A 15,964-nucleotide genomic window follows, 5' to 3' on the forward strand; every position below is an offset into this window, starting at 1 on the left:
GTTAGTCCTGTTCATTCTTACCAAATGCAAGCTTCACATCAGCTAAGTGTACGTCAAACAACAGAGTGAAGCATGGTATCACTTGCCTAGAAAAGTGATTTTCTTCTATCAATTCCTTTTTGTCTGTTCTCAAGGCACTGTTCTCCTTCTAGAAGGTCTTTTTTTGCTGATGGGCCCATCTCACAGGGTAATCAAAGAACTCTTGATCTGCATTTTGGCTGCCTGTTGGATGGTATGCTTTCCTCTCGTTCTTGACCTTTTGGCAGTTCTTGGACCACTTCCGGTAAAGAGTGGCTCTTCACAGGCTAGTGCAGTTAGCTGCAGTTGTTCCTAGAAGAGAGTAGTGTCCATAGTGACATACAATACACAGCCAAATGCAGTTGCTCTTCCTTAAGCAGAATTTTTAATAATTGTATGGCAGATAGGATTTTTCTTATTGCTTATAATGCCACTGGTCTTCTTAAAATCATTCTCCTTCAATGATGAGCTCAGACAAGACTTTTCAGTCTTCAGAAAATGTGTTTCTCCTGGGGAACCTGGATCATATGGCTGAGGAAGATGACTTTCTGGAATAACGTGCAAGGGGGCTCGAAGAAGACAATGGTTTTAGCAGAGAGGGATTTTGCAGCACAGTGTGGCTATGGGAGTATACTGGCAGGAGTAGCCAAAGAACCAGATCTTTGTCACTGTGGAAGGACAGACCTTTTCCCCAGGGACGCTGCTAGGACTGTGCATGGTGTACTGCAACCCAGAAGATTATGAAACTGTGTGTTCAAAGTGTGAGGCAGGAGGGAGAAAAGGCCACCAGTAAGGGCAAGGCAGGTAACTTTAAACCTTTTCTTTTCCCTAGTCTGTCCTATGTTATTGCTTTTCATTTTGTTCATCCTAAAAATATATTTGCCTAATTTTGAGTATGAAGTATTTGTGGTCCTGCACCCTCATGTACAAGCACAGACTGATGTACCTTTAAGCTCTGATCACACCAGAGTTACGATCCCATAACAACTTTAACGAAACTTTTGTAGTGACTACGGGGGATATATGCTGGCACTCAAGCACCATTGCTGCAGGTGAGAATATCTGACTTCAGGCTCTGCTGGTCATGTATGGCTCTTGCTCTTTGCAGCATTGAATAATGCCAGAAACTTTCTGGACACCCAAGTGTGTGGAGGTACAACTACTGGACTTCCCTTTGGCTTTTAATGCTGTCTGAGACAGGGTTTATTAGTAATAATAAAACAAGGCATCATTATTGCTGTGTTGTCATTTTCTAGGCTTAAGGGGTTGTAGCTGAAGCTTCATTTTGCATCTTTTATATGGCCAAATCTCATAGGATATGTCAATGTTTTAGAATAAGGGGAAAATGCTCCTGGTTTGAAAGGATAATGTAAATAGGTATAAATCTCTCTCTCCTTTCTTCTGGTAATTCTGTCTAGGTCACACTGTAGAGCTTTTCCAGTACCTGCTTAGCTGTGACCTCGTGTTTCTTCTGTGTCTTTTCTTGTACCTACACAGATGTTGTGTATATCTGGAGGATTCCACTTGTAAGTGATCAAAGTTAAACCTGTGCAGAAACAGGAGCTCAAATCGCTTCAAAGTGGATTAGGCTAAATAATGAGAATACATCACTGGAGAATAATCTTATAGTGAATAGCAGGCAGTTTGGGGCAGAACATAAGTTGTTGTAACCTGATAAGACACTCGAAAAGGTGTTAAAGAGCATTCTAGTGGTGAATATAATTTATTAATACTGTTCCATTTATGTTCTGACCTTTTTCAATTTTTTTTCCCCTTCTGTCAAGGTCTGTAGTGCTTGGAAGAATTTTGTGCTAGGAAGTTTTTCAGTACAGATAAGTCTATTCTCCTGATCCTTGCTCTTCTATTATGTTTGTGTTGGAGTAGTAGAAAAGTAAGAGGCTAGTACTCCTTACTCTCCCAATGGCACTTCCAATCTGTGAGTCAGATTTCTTTGTCAGTATTGGCTGTGTTCCCACAATTACTGTGTGGGCTAGGGAATGATTAGTGTCTTGTCTTCCAAGGGGAAGAGGAGGAAGAGGGTCCCGTAGGGAATTAGTAGCAGAGGAGGGTATAAATCTGAGATATTCTTGACTATTTTTGGGCATTAATGCCATACATACTCTACATGAAATTTAAGTATTCATCAGGAATGGGGTAGAGCTTTGTCTGATAAATTTTAAAAAGCCCTATGGTAGGCAGAGCCATTATCTTCCTCCAGAAGGTGATTTACTTGTTATTGCTGAGCTGTGACTCAGGCCTTTCCTTCTGAAGGGATAAATCATTCCTCACAGAGTAAATGTCACACGGAGATGTATCGGTGACTCCAGAAAAAGTTGCCCTTTAACAGCTTCCTGGTAACATTTCCCTTGCAGCGCTTGGGTAAATGCAATGACAAAATAAAGGGAGCATCTATCCCTTCCTTCTGCCCCTCTTCATCACAGTCTGTCAGTCCCACCTCAGGGCTGTTGCATCTTAAAGGAAATGACTCAGACCACTGGCAGAGCAGATAATGCCAAGCCAAAAGGGGACTGGGCAGGTATAAATCTCAGGTCTTAGGATGGGAGCTGACCAGGACCTCACTGGGTAATCACAGAGGCCACACTCTGTGGTGGGGGATACATCAAGACAACTGTCTTGGAGTTCAGGGGACTAAGGCTAACGATATCAAAGAAGAATCTTAATAAATGAATGGTGTAGGAAGCAGGTAGTTCAGGGAAAGTCAGAAGGTGGAAGGCCACAAGTACTGATGAACCTTATGTTTAGGTTTATGGTTGTGAGCCAACAGAGAAATTATCTTTAAAAAAAAGAAGGAATTACTTATTATTAATCAAAAGAGGTGGGGACAGCAGGTTAAGGGAGGTGATTCTTTCCCTCTACTCAGCTCTGATGAGACCCCACCTGGAGAACTGCATCCAGCTCTGGGGTCCCCAGCACAGAAGGTACATGGACCTGTTGAAGCAAGTCCAGAGGAGGCCACTGAAATGTTTAGAGGGATGAAGCACCTTTCCTATGAAGAAGGTCTGAGAGAATTGGGATGGTTGAGCATGGAGTGGAGAAGGCTTTGGGGTGACCTAATTGCAGCTTTCTAATATCTGAAGGGGAACCAGAAAGGTGGAGAGAGACTTTTTACAAGGGCAAGGGAGAATGGTTTCAAACTGAGAGTAGGTTTAGGTTAGATATTAGGAAAAAAATCTTTACTATGAGGGTGGTGAGGCACTGGAACAGTGGTTGCCCAGAGAAATGGTGGATGTCCCATCCCTCGAAATGTTCAAGGATGGGTTGGTGCAATCTGGCCTAGTGGAAGGTGTCCCTGTCCATGCCAGAGGGGTTGAACTCTTTAAGGTCCCTTCAAATCCAAGCCATTCTATGTTCTTTGATGTACAATCCTCATGACTGTAACAATTCCTGATATTTTTTTAATGGCAGCAGATTTATATGGAAGGATCTGTCTAGGCTGGGGAGTTGAAAATGGTATCTTTACATTTTATCATGTAGATCATCACTATGAATATAGTTTCCTTAGCTGGCAATGACTGATTACTCTTTTCTTCTAACAGCAAAATTAGATGGCGGATTACAGTCCTGCTGTGAATAGGAAGGGATAGGTGCTCTCATTAGAGGTCCTTGCCTCCTTCCCTGCACTTACTTCAAAGGGGCTTAGGCATTGAGCCTGAGCAATGGCGTGGCTGACCATTTCTCCTTAATTTCTTTAGCTCTCCCAGAAAGCAAGTGTAGCAGTATTAAATACAGGCAAGTTCCAGCTTGAGGGTGCCACGTCAGTTCTTTTCTCTGAAATCTGCAAAAATAACTAACTAAAGGCTTAATATTAAGAATTAACATCTGTAGGTGAGTTGTGCAGATATGTGGACAGGTACTGTGGTGACAGACTATTGCTGCAGAACTCCAGAGTTCAACTGTACAGAGGCCTTGATTTATCTTTCAAAGAGCAGATCAAAACTGGATCACATGAAGCTTTAGAGTAATGTAAATAAGGCCAAATATGGTGGAGCATATTAATATGCTTAATGAGATTGATCATCAGTGGGATTTTGTAGGAAGAAGGGAGAAAGGAGTAGAATTCAGAGCTGTGAGAAAATGCTGCTGAATTACTGTCCAAAGAAGAGAGACTTTCTTGACTTACTGATAGGAGGAACAGGGATTCCCATGGGTGTGAGAACTGCCACAAAACTCTTGAGATAACAAAAGTATTTTAATAGGATTAAAAGTATTCATATGAGTGTACTGTCTGACTGTACTTCAGTTTCCAAAAACTGAACAAATTTCTAATTGTTATATTAAATACCTTTCTTAGCAGCAAATGGCGTCTACAGCCAAAATGCTGCAGGCATAGCAACTGGAACAGTAACTCAAATCCAGAGATGTTTTAAAATGGAGAATGCCCCAAAATACCCCTTTTTAAGCACTACAAGACCAACCCTACAAGAAATGGAAGAATGGACCTTGACACTGTCTCTACAAAATACTCTCTTCTTGGATCTAAATGGTATCTTCTAGTTTTGTGCAGATCTAGTGATTTCAACTGGGTAATTTCTAGAATTGAATATTACACTCTGTTTCAGAATTTCTCAAAATTTTGATACTGGAGACTTGTAGAGGTCAATGAAAGAGAACAGTGAGCAATTTTTCTCAGGAACTCTGAATAATAGCGCTTTAAGGTCATGTTATTGCTGCAGTAAATTACCAACGTTCAAAATTTCTCTCATCTTTAAAATACTTCATGATGTCCCAGCTAAATTAGTGAGGCCTATATCTTTCTGTTTCCTCTGCTGTGATAGCTTTGTCTTCCCTTTCTTCTCTTTTTCCAGAGCTGGAACTACTGACCTAAGAGTATTTCCCTGATCAGCACGAGTGGTTGGAACAGCCTTAAGTGTTTCAATTTCCTATTCCCTTACTCTTCAGCTGTTCTATTTTATTGCTTAAAATTTTGAAGAAAAGTAGAAGTGGTGTTAAAGAGAGAACAGAAAGTTTTGTTGCATTCATAAAATGTTAGACAATCTTTTCTTGCTCTCATTGGTAAGAATCCAGGTAAAAGCAGAACCATTTAATAAATAAGCTAGTTACTAAACTTAGTTTGTAAAGAGAAATGTGAATCAGGAGTTAAGGATCTGTGAAAGCACTTCATCTATTTTCCTGCCAGTGCTTTGTATGGCTTAAAGTTAAAATAGCAGTGTCCTTATGATACATTTTCTGCTGGTGTATGCACCATGTGAAGAAAAAACGCTTCAGTGTGTGTGTGCATATGCGTGGGCATCTGGCTCATTTGTTCCTTAGGTATTCATTGGAGATTGCTGTCATTGCTCCTCGTTTTATTAGCTTTTGCCAAGTACTTCTACTTTTACTAAGGACAGCAGGGTTTATGGCAGCGATATTTCTCACAGTGTCAGAGATAAAATATCAGGCTAATCGCAGACTTTCTGGTAATGTAAGTTGCAAAGGAGAAGCAGTCTTGTTTTGAAGAAGTCCTGCTTGGGAGTGTTAAGTCTCCTGTTGGATAAGCAGCCTGGAGAACTTGGTCCACATCGTGGTCTCTGGGAAGGTAAATAATTTGTCTTAAATGATGGGGGCAGAGAGGAGACACATCTGATTTCAGTTACTATTTTTCTTCCTAAACAATAACTCATAATAACTCTCTCATATTTAGAGTTTAATCTTATGTGGAGCTAAGCACCCTGAACTCCACTGGCATCAGAAAGACTTTGAGGTGTTTCGTCTCCTCTTGAATGAAACCCCTGCAAACAAATGCTCTCCAAACAGACTTTTTCCTGCCTTTGGCCTCATGCGGAGCATGATCTCCCGAAGGGAAAAGGATGGTAATATATTTATTTTTCTGGGGGAAAAGACATTGATTCTATCCTAAAGTTAGGCATGTCTCCAGTGTTAGGGCTAGGCTGCTGCATAAAATCTCTTTAGAGTAATAGAGGTCTATGTTTGTTTCCATGGTCTTTCTTTTCACTCACATGAGTGCCACAGCCAACTGTGTCTCAGTTACTCCAAGGTCTTACAACTTGATTTATTTTGAAGACTTGCCTAGGATAACGTATATGTCTTTGAGATAACATATAAATGCATAGCATACAATATCTAGCATGTGCTTTGTATATATGCATATCTGGGACACTCGGAGAAGCTGCTGTCAGTCCTACCACTGCTAGGATGACATTAGTGTGGAACCTGAAGTCTGATATTCCAGGAAAAACAGGGCCTGAACACACAAAAAAGAAAGGGTAGAGTATCTTTTGGTAGCATAGAAGTAATTACAAGCTGATGGGCTGGTGACCTTCATTTAAAAGCAATGCTGACTTTGAGAGGGAGAAATAGGGAAAATCCATTGCAGAGGGCAGTCTGAAGAGCAGTCTGCCTCATTTTGGCAGGAGCATGGGCTCTGAGTTTTTAGAACATTAAAACAATGATGAAATTAGGTCACAGATTCTACTAATTCAGCCCTGATCAGCTTCCCCACTTCTAGTAACAATTAAATGCTTATCTCTTCCTTTCACATACATTAAATTAATCAGCCATGAGCTAAAAGTAATACAGTGCTTTGGCTTAGACCCACCACGTTTTCCTTGTGGGTTGGACCTCTGCTGGCTCAGTAGATGTGCAGAGCACTAAGAATAACTGTAGCAAAAGCCAGTATAGTGTTCCTGAGCAAATGTAATATTATGGTACTCAATCGAACCATTTCATTGAGAGGTCACTAGAGGAGGGGGGATGTTTTGGTGTAATATTCAGCTAGGGAAATTACAATGATATGTGTTTCAGCAGCACTTATGTATTAAGCCTGGTACTATCCATCTGCTCAGTAAGAGACAATCCTTGAGCTAAAAACTGGAAACTCACAGAGCAAATAGGCAGGGTATCAAGAGATACAAAAAAATAAGGTACTTGTCTGTCCCAGTGTATATCCCAACCACTTGCTAACCTTGTGTCTCAGAATCACTGAAAAAACATCAGCGGAAGTCAAATAGATTTGAGTAAATGTGTTTCAGGACTAAGATTTTCTAGGGCACAGCTGTGTGTTCTGGTAGAGGCAAACATATTGCTACACACTTCCCAATCTTAGTCAAGCAGATGTGGAGATTTTCTTCAGGATGGTTAACAGAACTTGACACTTGATGCTCAGGAGTTTCATTTGACTTTTGTTGGTGTAGTACCACACCTGAGTTAAGGTGACCACACTGTTTCTTGGCAGAACTAGCTCGCATATAGCCAGCTTGCAACTTAGGATTGCCTCTTGATGACCAGGTAAATGTGCCCTCAGTTTCTATTAGCTTTGTTCCCCTTTGTGAGGCTGCACACACCATTTGAGAGAAAGTGGTGATGTCTTTGGGTGTAGATGTTAGATCAAGACTTTCAAGAGTAATAGTACCAGATCTATCACTTTCTGTATAGCTTTGGGCATGCCTTACAACCCACGCTCTTGATTTTTTTGCATTTTTGGTCTATGAAGTGGAACTAGTACAGGCACTCTGAGATGCTTTGAGGATTAATTTGCTTGCAGAGCCCACTATGCAAAGTTATGAAGATCTGTACATAAAGAAGAACAGTTAGTAAATTGTTTTCTTGGTGAAGCACCTTGGTACTTCAAAACACCAACCTGTTTTGAAGCATCTTGATAGTTTAAAATTACAGTATTTGTTATTCATTATCCTTTTCCTAAAGAAAGGCCTTCACTAGAAATTCAGGCTGTGAATTGTTGCAATTAAGATGTATCAAAATATTGTTATGACATCCAAGCCTGAAAGCTGCAGGTCAGATCACAGACCTTCTGCAAAGGATAAGTGTGGGACTCAAAAGTATAGCCAAAAGAGGCCATGTTGGAAAAGGCCCACTATTTTATTTACTGTGTCTTTACACAGCACAGAGATTTCTGCTGCATATCTGAGTCAAGCTTGAATTTTCCTTGCCCTAGGATACAGCCTCTCCTTACTGTCAGTGTAGTCTATCTTAAAATGCTTTTGGGAAGTCTTCAGAATACATACACTCCTCTGCATCTAAGGAAGAAACCTACTATGACTTTGAATGCTATAAAATTAATGACAAAGATAAAAATATGTGCTACAAGTAGGTATTGAAGTATACTACTCAGGAGTGTGGATTAGGGAAGATTACCCAGCTTTGTCTGCCTTTGTGATATTATTATCCTTTCAATTTTATGTGCCTTACAACTGCTGTAAAGATGTAGTTCTGTTTAGTGCTTTTTCCTGATTGGAAAGAGCATTTACTACCTCCTTCGACAGTATGTTGCTATTTGTACTGCCAGACCAAGGAAGCAGTGGCTTACATCTGTGAAATAGAGAGGTAAGCTGATGGAAATGCTGTTTGAATGAGAGGAAACTTGCCCTTTGAGTTTTCCAGGGGAGAAAAGGTGGGGAAAAAAGGCTGTTTTCCACGTGTTGCATATTGTTGCAAGTACTTGCTGAAGGGTCAAGTTGTAAGCAATGGACTGAGTTGGATTTGAGGATAAAAGAAATTTGAAATGATAAATGCAGGATAGAGTCAGTCATGGCTGGAGGGTGTCAGCTGAGGTTGGGTCAAACCCACTCGGGTTAGCGGTACCCTGGCTGCCACCAGCGGAACAAGGACTGTGCTGGTGGGCAGGGCTGGTGGACAGCCCCAGGGAGCACGTGTAACAGAAGTGGGTATGTGATACAGGGTGCACACTGCAAGCAGTTACAATTTGAGTAAGTTATCATGGAAGGAGGAAGGGGACTGGAAAGCAGCTTTATTAAGCCCCTGGAGCTATGTTCACAGCATTTTAAAAAAGTTTATGTATTGCTGTGAATTGCAATCATGGTGACAAATGCTGGTGCCCAGAGAGTTGGTGATCACAACCTCTTTAGCAGGCAGTGCTTTACCAGAACAATTCAGAGCAACAATCCACGTATATTCAAAATAAAACGAATGAGGAAGATGAAGTGTAAAACCCTGGACAAGGACAAACCTTGTAGTAATTCCTGCCTCACATTCTCTTACTATGTTCTTTGGCTTTGCTGTCTCATGAAACAACCATTTCTGGTCCTATCTATCCCTTTTTGTGCACTGATATGGTCATTTAATTCTAGCTAAGCTGAATGAACAGGGAAAAAGCTGGGAGAAAAAATTGCTGACAAAATACTGGTCCAAATCAGGATCACATATTCAGGAGAAGCAACAGAGGAACACTAACCAGTCAGTAAAACAGTAGCGATGGCTGTGCACCACCTTTGTGCCTCCAGGTTTTAAAACACCTCAGTGGAAGGGTGGCAAGACTGCCTTGTGTATTTTGATCTAGCAGCTCCCAGCTGCTCAGTTTGAGGGGGTCTGTTGATTATGGTTTGACCCAGGAGTCATATCCTCTCTTTTGATTTCCTTTGGTGTATCACTTGCTGCAGCTTGTGAAAGGGCAGCAGAGTGACACATGCATTATTTATATCTCCCAGGCTTCTCTGTTGTAAGAAGTCCGTAGCAGGGCTGAAGTAGAGCTTATCAAAACCTTCAGCAAAATATATTTTTGACAAATTTCTTTAATGAAATTTAGTTTCTCTCAAGAGGAGGTGAGCAAACCAGAAAAAAAAAATCTAATTTTACATGTCTAAATTTAAATGCTTAGTTTTATTTTTCTAGTAGCAACCTCAAAAAGCCACTTGATGCATTTCAGTGATGAAAAAACTTCTCTGAAGTTCTGACCTTTCTCGAAATCTCCAACAAAATAAAGGCAGAAAAATCACTGTCTTTAAAACAAGATCATGAGCTAAAATAGCAAAATCTGCCCTGATGATTTAGTAGGATCATAGAATAGCCCAGGTTGGAAGGGATTTTGAAAGATCCATCTGATCTTAGACTTTTTCCTTCCCCAGGTTTGCTTAAAGCTATTGTCCACCACCACAGCTAGATGTACTGTGACTGGTGGTTAAATACTTCAAAGGAGGCTCTTTTTACTTTTGGTCGTTAAAAATCCGCTGATATTTTTCTGGAAGTCTCCGAGTTTTCACCCCAGAGTCTTAATTCCCAACTTAGGTGATTCTTGTGATTCAATTCCTGTTCTGCATTTTCCCTACTGTTTAAATTGATTACAATTCAGTCTGTGTGCCTGTCTTAAATAATCTGTAGAGTGCATTTAAGCAGCTTCTACGCTGTGTATCAGGGATGGGAACACTAATTTAATAGTTTTTAAGTAACATGCTTGGACATCCCTGGCATGGAAGTGGATAGGTAAACAGAGTTCTGTGTAATTATTGCTTAGTAGTAAAGCCTTATCAAGTTTATCTAAGTTTAGATTTACATAATCTCAAGATTTGTTTATCTCTGTTTCATGAATCTCTTTTTCTCTCTTTAGCATCTTAAGTAGTTACACTTGCAAAAAGTGTGGCTGAAAACCTTAAACAATACATTATTTGATTTGTAAAATAGTATATTTAAATTTATTTGGAATCCAGTATCTTTTTCTTGCTGTCTAAGAGGAGACACTAAAGAAGTAACTCCTTTATCTTCCTTTTTTTTCCTTTCCCAGTCAGCTCCCAGGAGTCACTGCACAAAGTGTGCCTGGGGGAGATACAGGCCTGTTTTCATACCAACATAGGAAGATTTTTCTCTGTGATAATTTCTATCTTGGCGTGGATAGACTATATCTGAATTTTATCCTTCTGTAAAACAGATATGGCAATAGCAACCTTATGGGGTTTTTTATATTTATCATATGTTGTTTCCACAACACTGCGGCTGTTTAACTTGCTTTTCTTACAATTAGAAAACACAATCAGTGACTTGAAACATACAGATTTGCTGATATGACTTATAGAAAGGTGTGTCTTATTTGTTTTCAATGAAGCAGTTTGGGAGTGCGAGGGTTCATTGCGTTTACGAGGAAGGCGGTGTGTGTTTCTGAGGGGCGGCCCCGGCGCTGTGGCAGCGCTGACCGCGGCCCTGAGGGCGCTGCCGCCGCTCCGCGCTCACAGGCCCGGCCTGCCGGCCCGCGGAGACACCGCTGCTGGCGGACAGCGTTTGCACCGCGGCATTGCGAGGCCCTGGGTTCGTGACATTGGCTTAAAAAACTCCGAGTAATACTTCTTGCCTGAAAATGGCTTGTAAGGCCTCCGAGATTCTGGACCACAGGGAGGAGCAGGAAAGCTGTTCGTCTGGTGGAGTCACCTCGCCGAAGAAGCTGCCTCAGGTCCTGCAGCATGAGGGAGGCACTGCAATTAGGGCAGCTTTATGTGCGGTCAACATGCAGAGGACAAACCAGCGGCCGATGCATTAACTGAGAACAAGTTCATTTAGATTAAAAAAAATGTTAATGAGCACTTTGAAACACTGAGAGTCTATGAGGGACCGCCCGCCTGGAATGAGCATTTACCATATGGTGCCTTTGGAAGCTAATACTGATTCTCATTATTTTAAACGATTACAAACATTGCAGGTGTTTTGTAATAATCTTTATTGTGTAATTAGAACACTCTCAAAACCGGCTTGTTCTGCCTGCTAACGAATATTGATTTGAATGGCTGAGTTTGTCTTGTATGAGTGATGTGATTGTGCTAGGTGCCATTTTGTGGTCTCTTTTGCTGAGTAATTAATCTGGGAAGAGGAGACAGAACTGAGTGAGTAGATGTCCTGATTGACCTAGAGGTGTGATTAGCCTTGCTTGGAGAACCTACAGCTTGTACCAGAATTTTCCATTGCATGATATACTTACCAAATTTCTATGGTGATGGTGTTTTGGGCATTGAAAAAAAAAGAAAAAAAATAGTGAAACTCATTGCGGAAAAGTTAAGCAGAAATATTTGTATAGGAATGGGACACTTGAGTTTGCACATTTCTGTTATTGCTGACACAGAGTTATTATTTCTGTCATTGCTGATGCACAGTCATTCCTTGGAAAGTACTGGATAAACTTCATGATCAGATAGCCCTGGTGAAGGCCACTAACAGAGGCAATGGAAGTGCCTTTCTTCCCTTCCCTTTTGATGATACTGATACCAAAATCATCCAGACAAACAACTTTCTAACACAGTTTTGAGTATTTGAAAGCAGACAATCTTTACTACAGTGTGCTTGTTGCTCAGGGTTCTTCCTCTAATCAAGTGGCCCGAGCATTGCGTAAACAGAGTGTTTATCATGCACACCAATTACATATTCATTAGCTATCCTCCTGTACTTGATGTATATATATCACTTTATTTTACAAAATTGAGCCCCTGATTGGAAGTCCTTATATGGTTCTTTAGGGCCTGTCTTCCATGTCCAGTGTCCCTTTTGGTGGCTGTTCCTCGACCCCTGCTTTTGAGTAAGCAGAATATTGTTGTTTTGCATAACTTCTGCTTTGTGAGCCCTGCAGAGCTGAGCTGGCATCCTGCTTGTATTTTGCATGACTTCTCTTTGCCCAGGTTACATCCTTCACTTCTCCAAGGCTGTTCCGTTCATGTGTCCTTATCAGAATAAAATCCTGTTCTGTTCTCCTGTCCTTATCCATACTGCTTCTGACAGCATGGATTCAAAGGATCCACATAGACTAGAAGAAAGACTTAAAAGACTAGTTGAGAAACTGGACCTTTTTTTTTTTTTTTTTTTTTTTTTTTTTTTTTTTTTTGTGAAATTTAAGGGTGTAAATGTGAGACACATGTTGGAGTAACCTGAATAGACTTCTTTATTTATTTTCATTAAGTAAATTTGCTGCATGTTAATGCAGCAGTTTCCTTCCACAAATAGGATCATGCTTGTATTTAAAAAAGGGAAAGAATGCATGTACTGTGAGCCTTTTGACTTCATGGCCTCTCTAATTAATAAGGAGTTAGAAATGCAGCTTTCTTACATCTTAAAAAGATTTCTGATAAAGATGTATGTAGATGGCCATTAATGTTTGTGGGCTTCTGAAACTTCAGCATGAAAATTCCAACCTTAAATGTCAAGCATAAGTAGATATGGCATCTAAAGATAAGAGGGGGTAGGGACATCATTTGTTTATGACCTTTTTTGTACAGGTTTATGTATTTCAGTGATTATTATAGCATAAGAAGGCAATGTAGACTATTAAGTTGTTGCTTTTTGAGTTCTTGGGGTATAATAGACATCTTCTCCCTGACACCTTCTTTGAGAGGATCATTTTCACAGCTTGTTAGAACATACACAAAACAATGATTGATGTTCATATTTTCAGAGCTACCAAGTGTTGTTCATATGCCTGCTTTGATACATGCATTTTTGATGGGTCTTTCATGGTTTCCTCTGTGTCAGGGAAGATACTGAGACGAAAAATGAGGCACTGTTCCATAAATTAGCAGGTTACCTAGGGCTTGGGGAATTGTCCAGACTTGTCTATATTGCTTTTCTTTTTTAATTTTAGTAATCATTTCTGAGTCCCTAGGAAACATCATTACTGGTGGAGTTTGTATTTCATCAGGAAAAACTAAGTGCAAAGCTGCTGAAAAAGACTACGGAAGGGAATTTTTTTCTCTGATAGAAATTGATCAGCAGTTCATTTACCAGCTTACTTTTCAAGGAAGGAAAGCTCTGTGTACTGATCAACCTTTGGGAGAATTGCCTATGTACTGGGACATCTAATATTTCTTGCTGATAGAGAGAAGGGTGCACTGAGACCCAAGTCAGTCAGGGCTGACTTGCCAACAGAAGTAAAAAAGTTGGGGTCCTGGCACCAATTGCTGATGTTTCATGTGTTTTATACAGTTCAACAATAACTTGAAGTAGTTACAGAGAAAGACGGATGGAAATCTCAAAGATGTGTGTTTAAATTCAGTAGTGGCACCTGATAAGGGAGAAAATCATGTTTTCCTTCTTGGTTAGGGTTAATGCTTATTTTTAGTTAATTTTTTAACGGTTTTCATTAATGGAATGGAGTGAGGCAGTTGGTTGGGGGGAGTTTGAAGGACCTGAGGAACGAGGAAGATTTTTGTCTCAGTCCTAGAGCACAGAACAACATACCTTAAGCTCCAGCAAGTTTGAAACATAGTTTGGTAAACTTACCTCTCGGGGCAAGCAGCCTTATTCCGATTGCATGGTGATGGCACATCTGACAGAGCAGAGACTGCAGGACATTGCTATTGGTGCTGTTCATCTCCACATCATTGTTTCAATCCTGATTAGGTGGATAGGAAATAGAGAATGGTTCTTGCTCATGAATGCTTGGTGACATCCTTTAAGTCAGTTATCAGTTTGCAAGGTTTCAGTTCTTATTTTTGGGCAGCAGATTCATTGAAGTTTTTTCGGACTGCTGGGGCCAAGATGACCCTGGGAAATTACTGAACTGTTCATGTTTTTCTGAAATTAAATCACCTTTTCTCCTAATATTTTAAAGGCTTCTGGGAGAATGGAATAAGTAGGAAACTGCATTTGTAGCTACTATAAATTGACTGCCTTGGCTAAATCAGTCCATATTTTTTAATTTTAAATTTAATAGTTATGTTGAGCTTGTTAGCAAAATAATTATTTCATTCATATAATGTAAATTCCTTAATACTGTGTATAGAGCTGTAAAAAACTTAATAGCTGTATCTGCTCTAGAAGTTTTGTGTTCTGTGTCTTTTGCCTCTTATTGCAGCAAGGACAACAAATTTTGTTTTTCTGAGAAAAGAATAAACAACCAAACCAGAACGTAGTTTGAAATTTGCTTCAGACTTGTCCCAAGGTTGAGAGAGTATAAATGCTTTTCTGCTGTTATCCTGAGTCTTTGTATATCTGGATCCTAGCCAAAAAGGCTTTTCATGTGGTATTTTTTAACTGAATTGATACAGCAAGTTCAGGGAATTCCCCTTCTATTTTATTCAGAACTGTTGTCAGGAAATTCCCAGCCTGATTTTTGCACAGTGTGGAGGATTTCAGCTGAACAAGTGGAGAAAATTCTCTTTTTTCTCTTATTTTGTTGCTTCAAAAGTGTCTGTCTTGTGTCAGAACAGGAAAATTTAAAACTGCCTCTTGATTATTTCCCACATTGTTTTAATGGCTGTCATGATTGTCCTGTTAATTTAAAGCATTGTAGTTGAGAGCTCCAAATATGACTTTATCATGAAGTCCTAAAAGATATCTACTTCTCAAGTTTGGCAGATGCATACTACTTAAAATGTGTAAAATTATGTAGGTGAAAATGTTGGGCAGTGTTTTATGCCCTGAACAGATACTGAAAATGTACCTGATAGAGCCAGAGACTGCTGTTCTCTTTGCTTGGGTGTAAGGGTGATGTTAATATTTTCCTTGGTTTGGGAGATGGAGGAAAGGATAGTGAAAATCCAAGTGGGATGTATTTAAAACTTGAAATGAGAAAAAGCCAGGTGTTGTGGTTTTTTTTGGTTTGGTTGGTTGTTTTTTTGTGTGGGTTTTTTTTTTTTTTTTTTTTTTTTTTTTTTTTTTTTTTGTTTTGTTTTGTTTTGTTTTTTTTTCCCCATTGAAAAAATCTGATATGATGCATATATTTTTTGGTTTACTTCTGTTTGAAACTCTGAAAGCTAAGAGCCCAGATGGTCAAGAGCACTTTTTAAGCTGCTGTTTGGGGTTAGATGCATAACCATTTAAGGCACTTGAAGCTGGTGGCTTCAAAGAGGCAAAAACATTTCCAGATCTGTGATCTGATAGGAGTCACTGTGAGGTGAACCTCCGTTCACAGGGCTTCACCTTGTGAACGGAGATCCTCAGACCATAAGCCTGGAGTACAACCTGGAGTACAACATTTTTATGTTCCTATGTAACAAACAAGGATGGAAAAAACAGCTTTTGCTATGGATGATGAATTTTTGTAAAAACTGTGTAAGAAGTGTGAGAAATATGGGAAAAATGATTGCCCATGAGCCACGACTTTCACTGATGCAAGATAAAAAAGCCAGCTGTGGAAGGGATCAGCACTGTAAAAATGGAGCTTTTCTCACAGTACCATTATTGGAATATTATATAAGAATACTTAGGGGTAGTCTCTTGCCCAAGACAACATGTAAATATGGGA

General features: G+C 39.9%; 1 protein-coding gene across 8 annotated transcripts in view; it reads left to right on the plus strand.

The window, feature by feature from the left end:
- NRXN3 (neurexin 3) overlaps positions 1–15,964 on the plus strand; it is a 906,050-nt gene that overhangs the window by 62,685 nt on the left and 827,401 nt on the right. Inside the window, exon 4 of one of the 8 annotated variants that reach the window (XM_063399089.1) lies at positions 6,731–6,752. The exons of the other annotated variants lie outside the window; for them this stretch is intronic. Within the exon in view, the coding sequence (XP_063255159.1) occupies positions 6,731–6,752 (22 nt within the window). The remainder of the gene's footprint in view (positions 1–6,730; positions 6,753–15,964) is intronic. 8 annotated transcript variants of the gene reach the window in all.

Source organism: Prinia subflava, chromosome 5 (assembly GCF_021018805.1).
Source record: "Prinia subflava isolate CZ2003 ecotype Zambia chromosome 5, Cam_Psub_1.2, whole genome shotgun sequence".
NCBI lineage: Eukaryota > Metazoa > Chordata > Aves > Passeriformes > Cisticolidae > Prinia > Prinia subflava.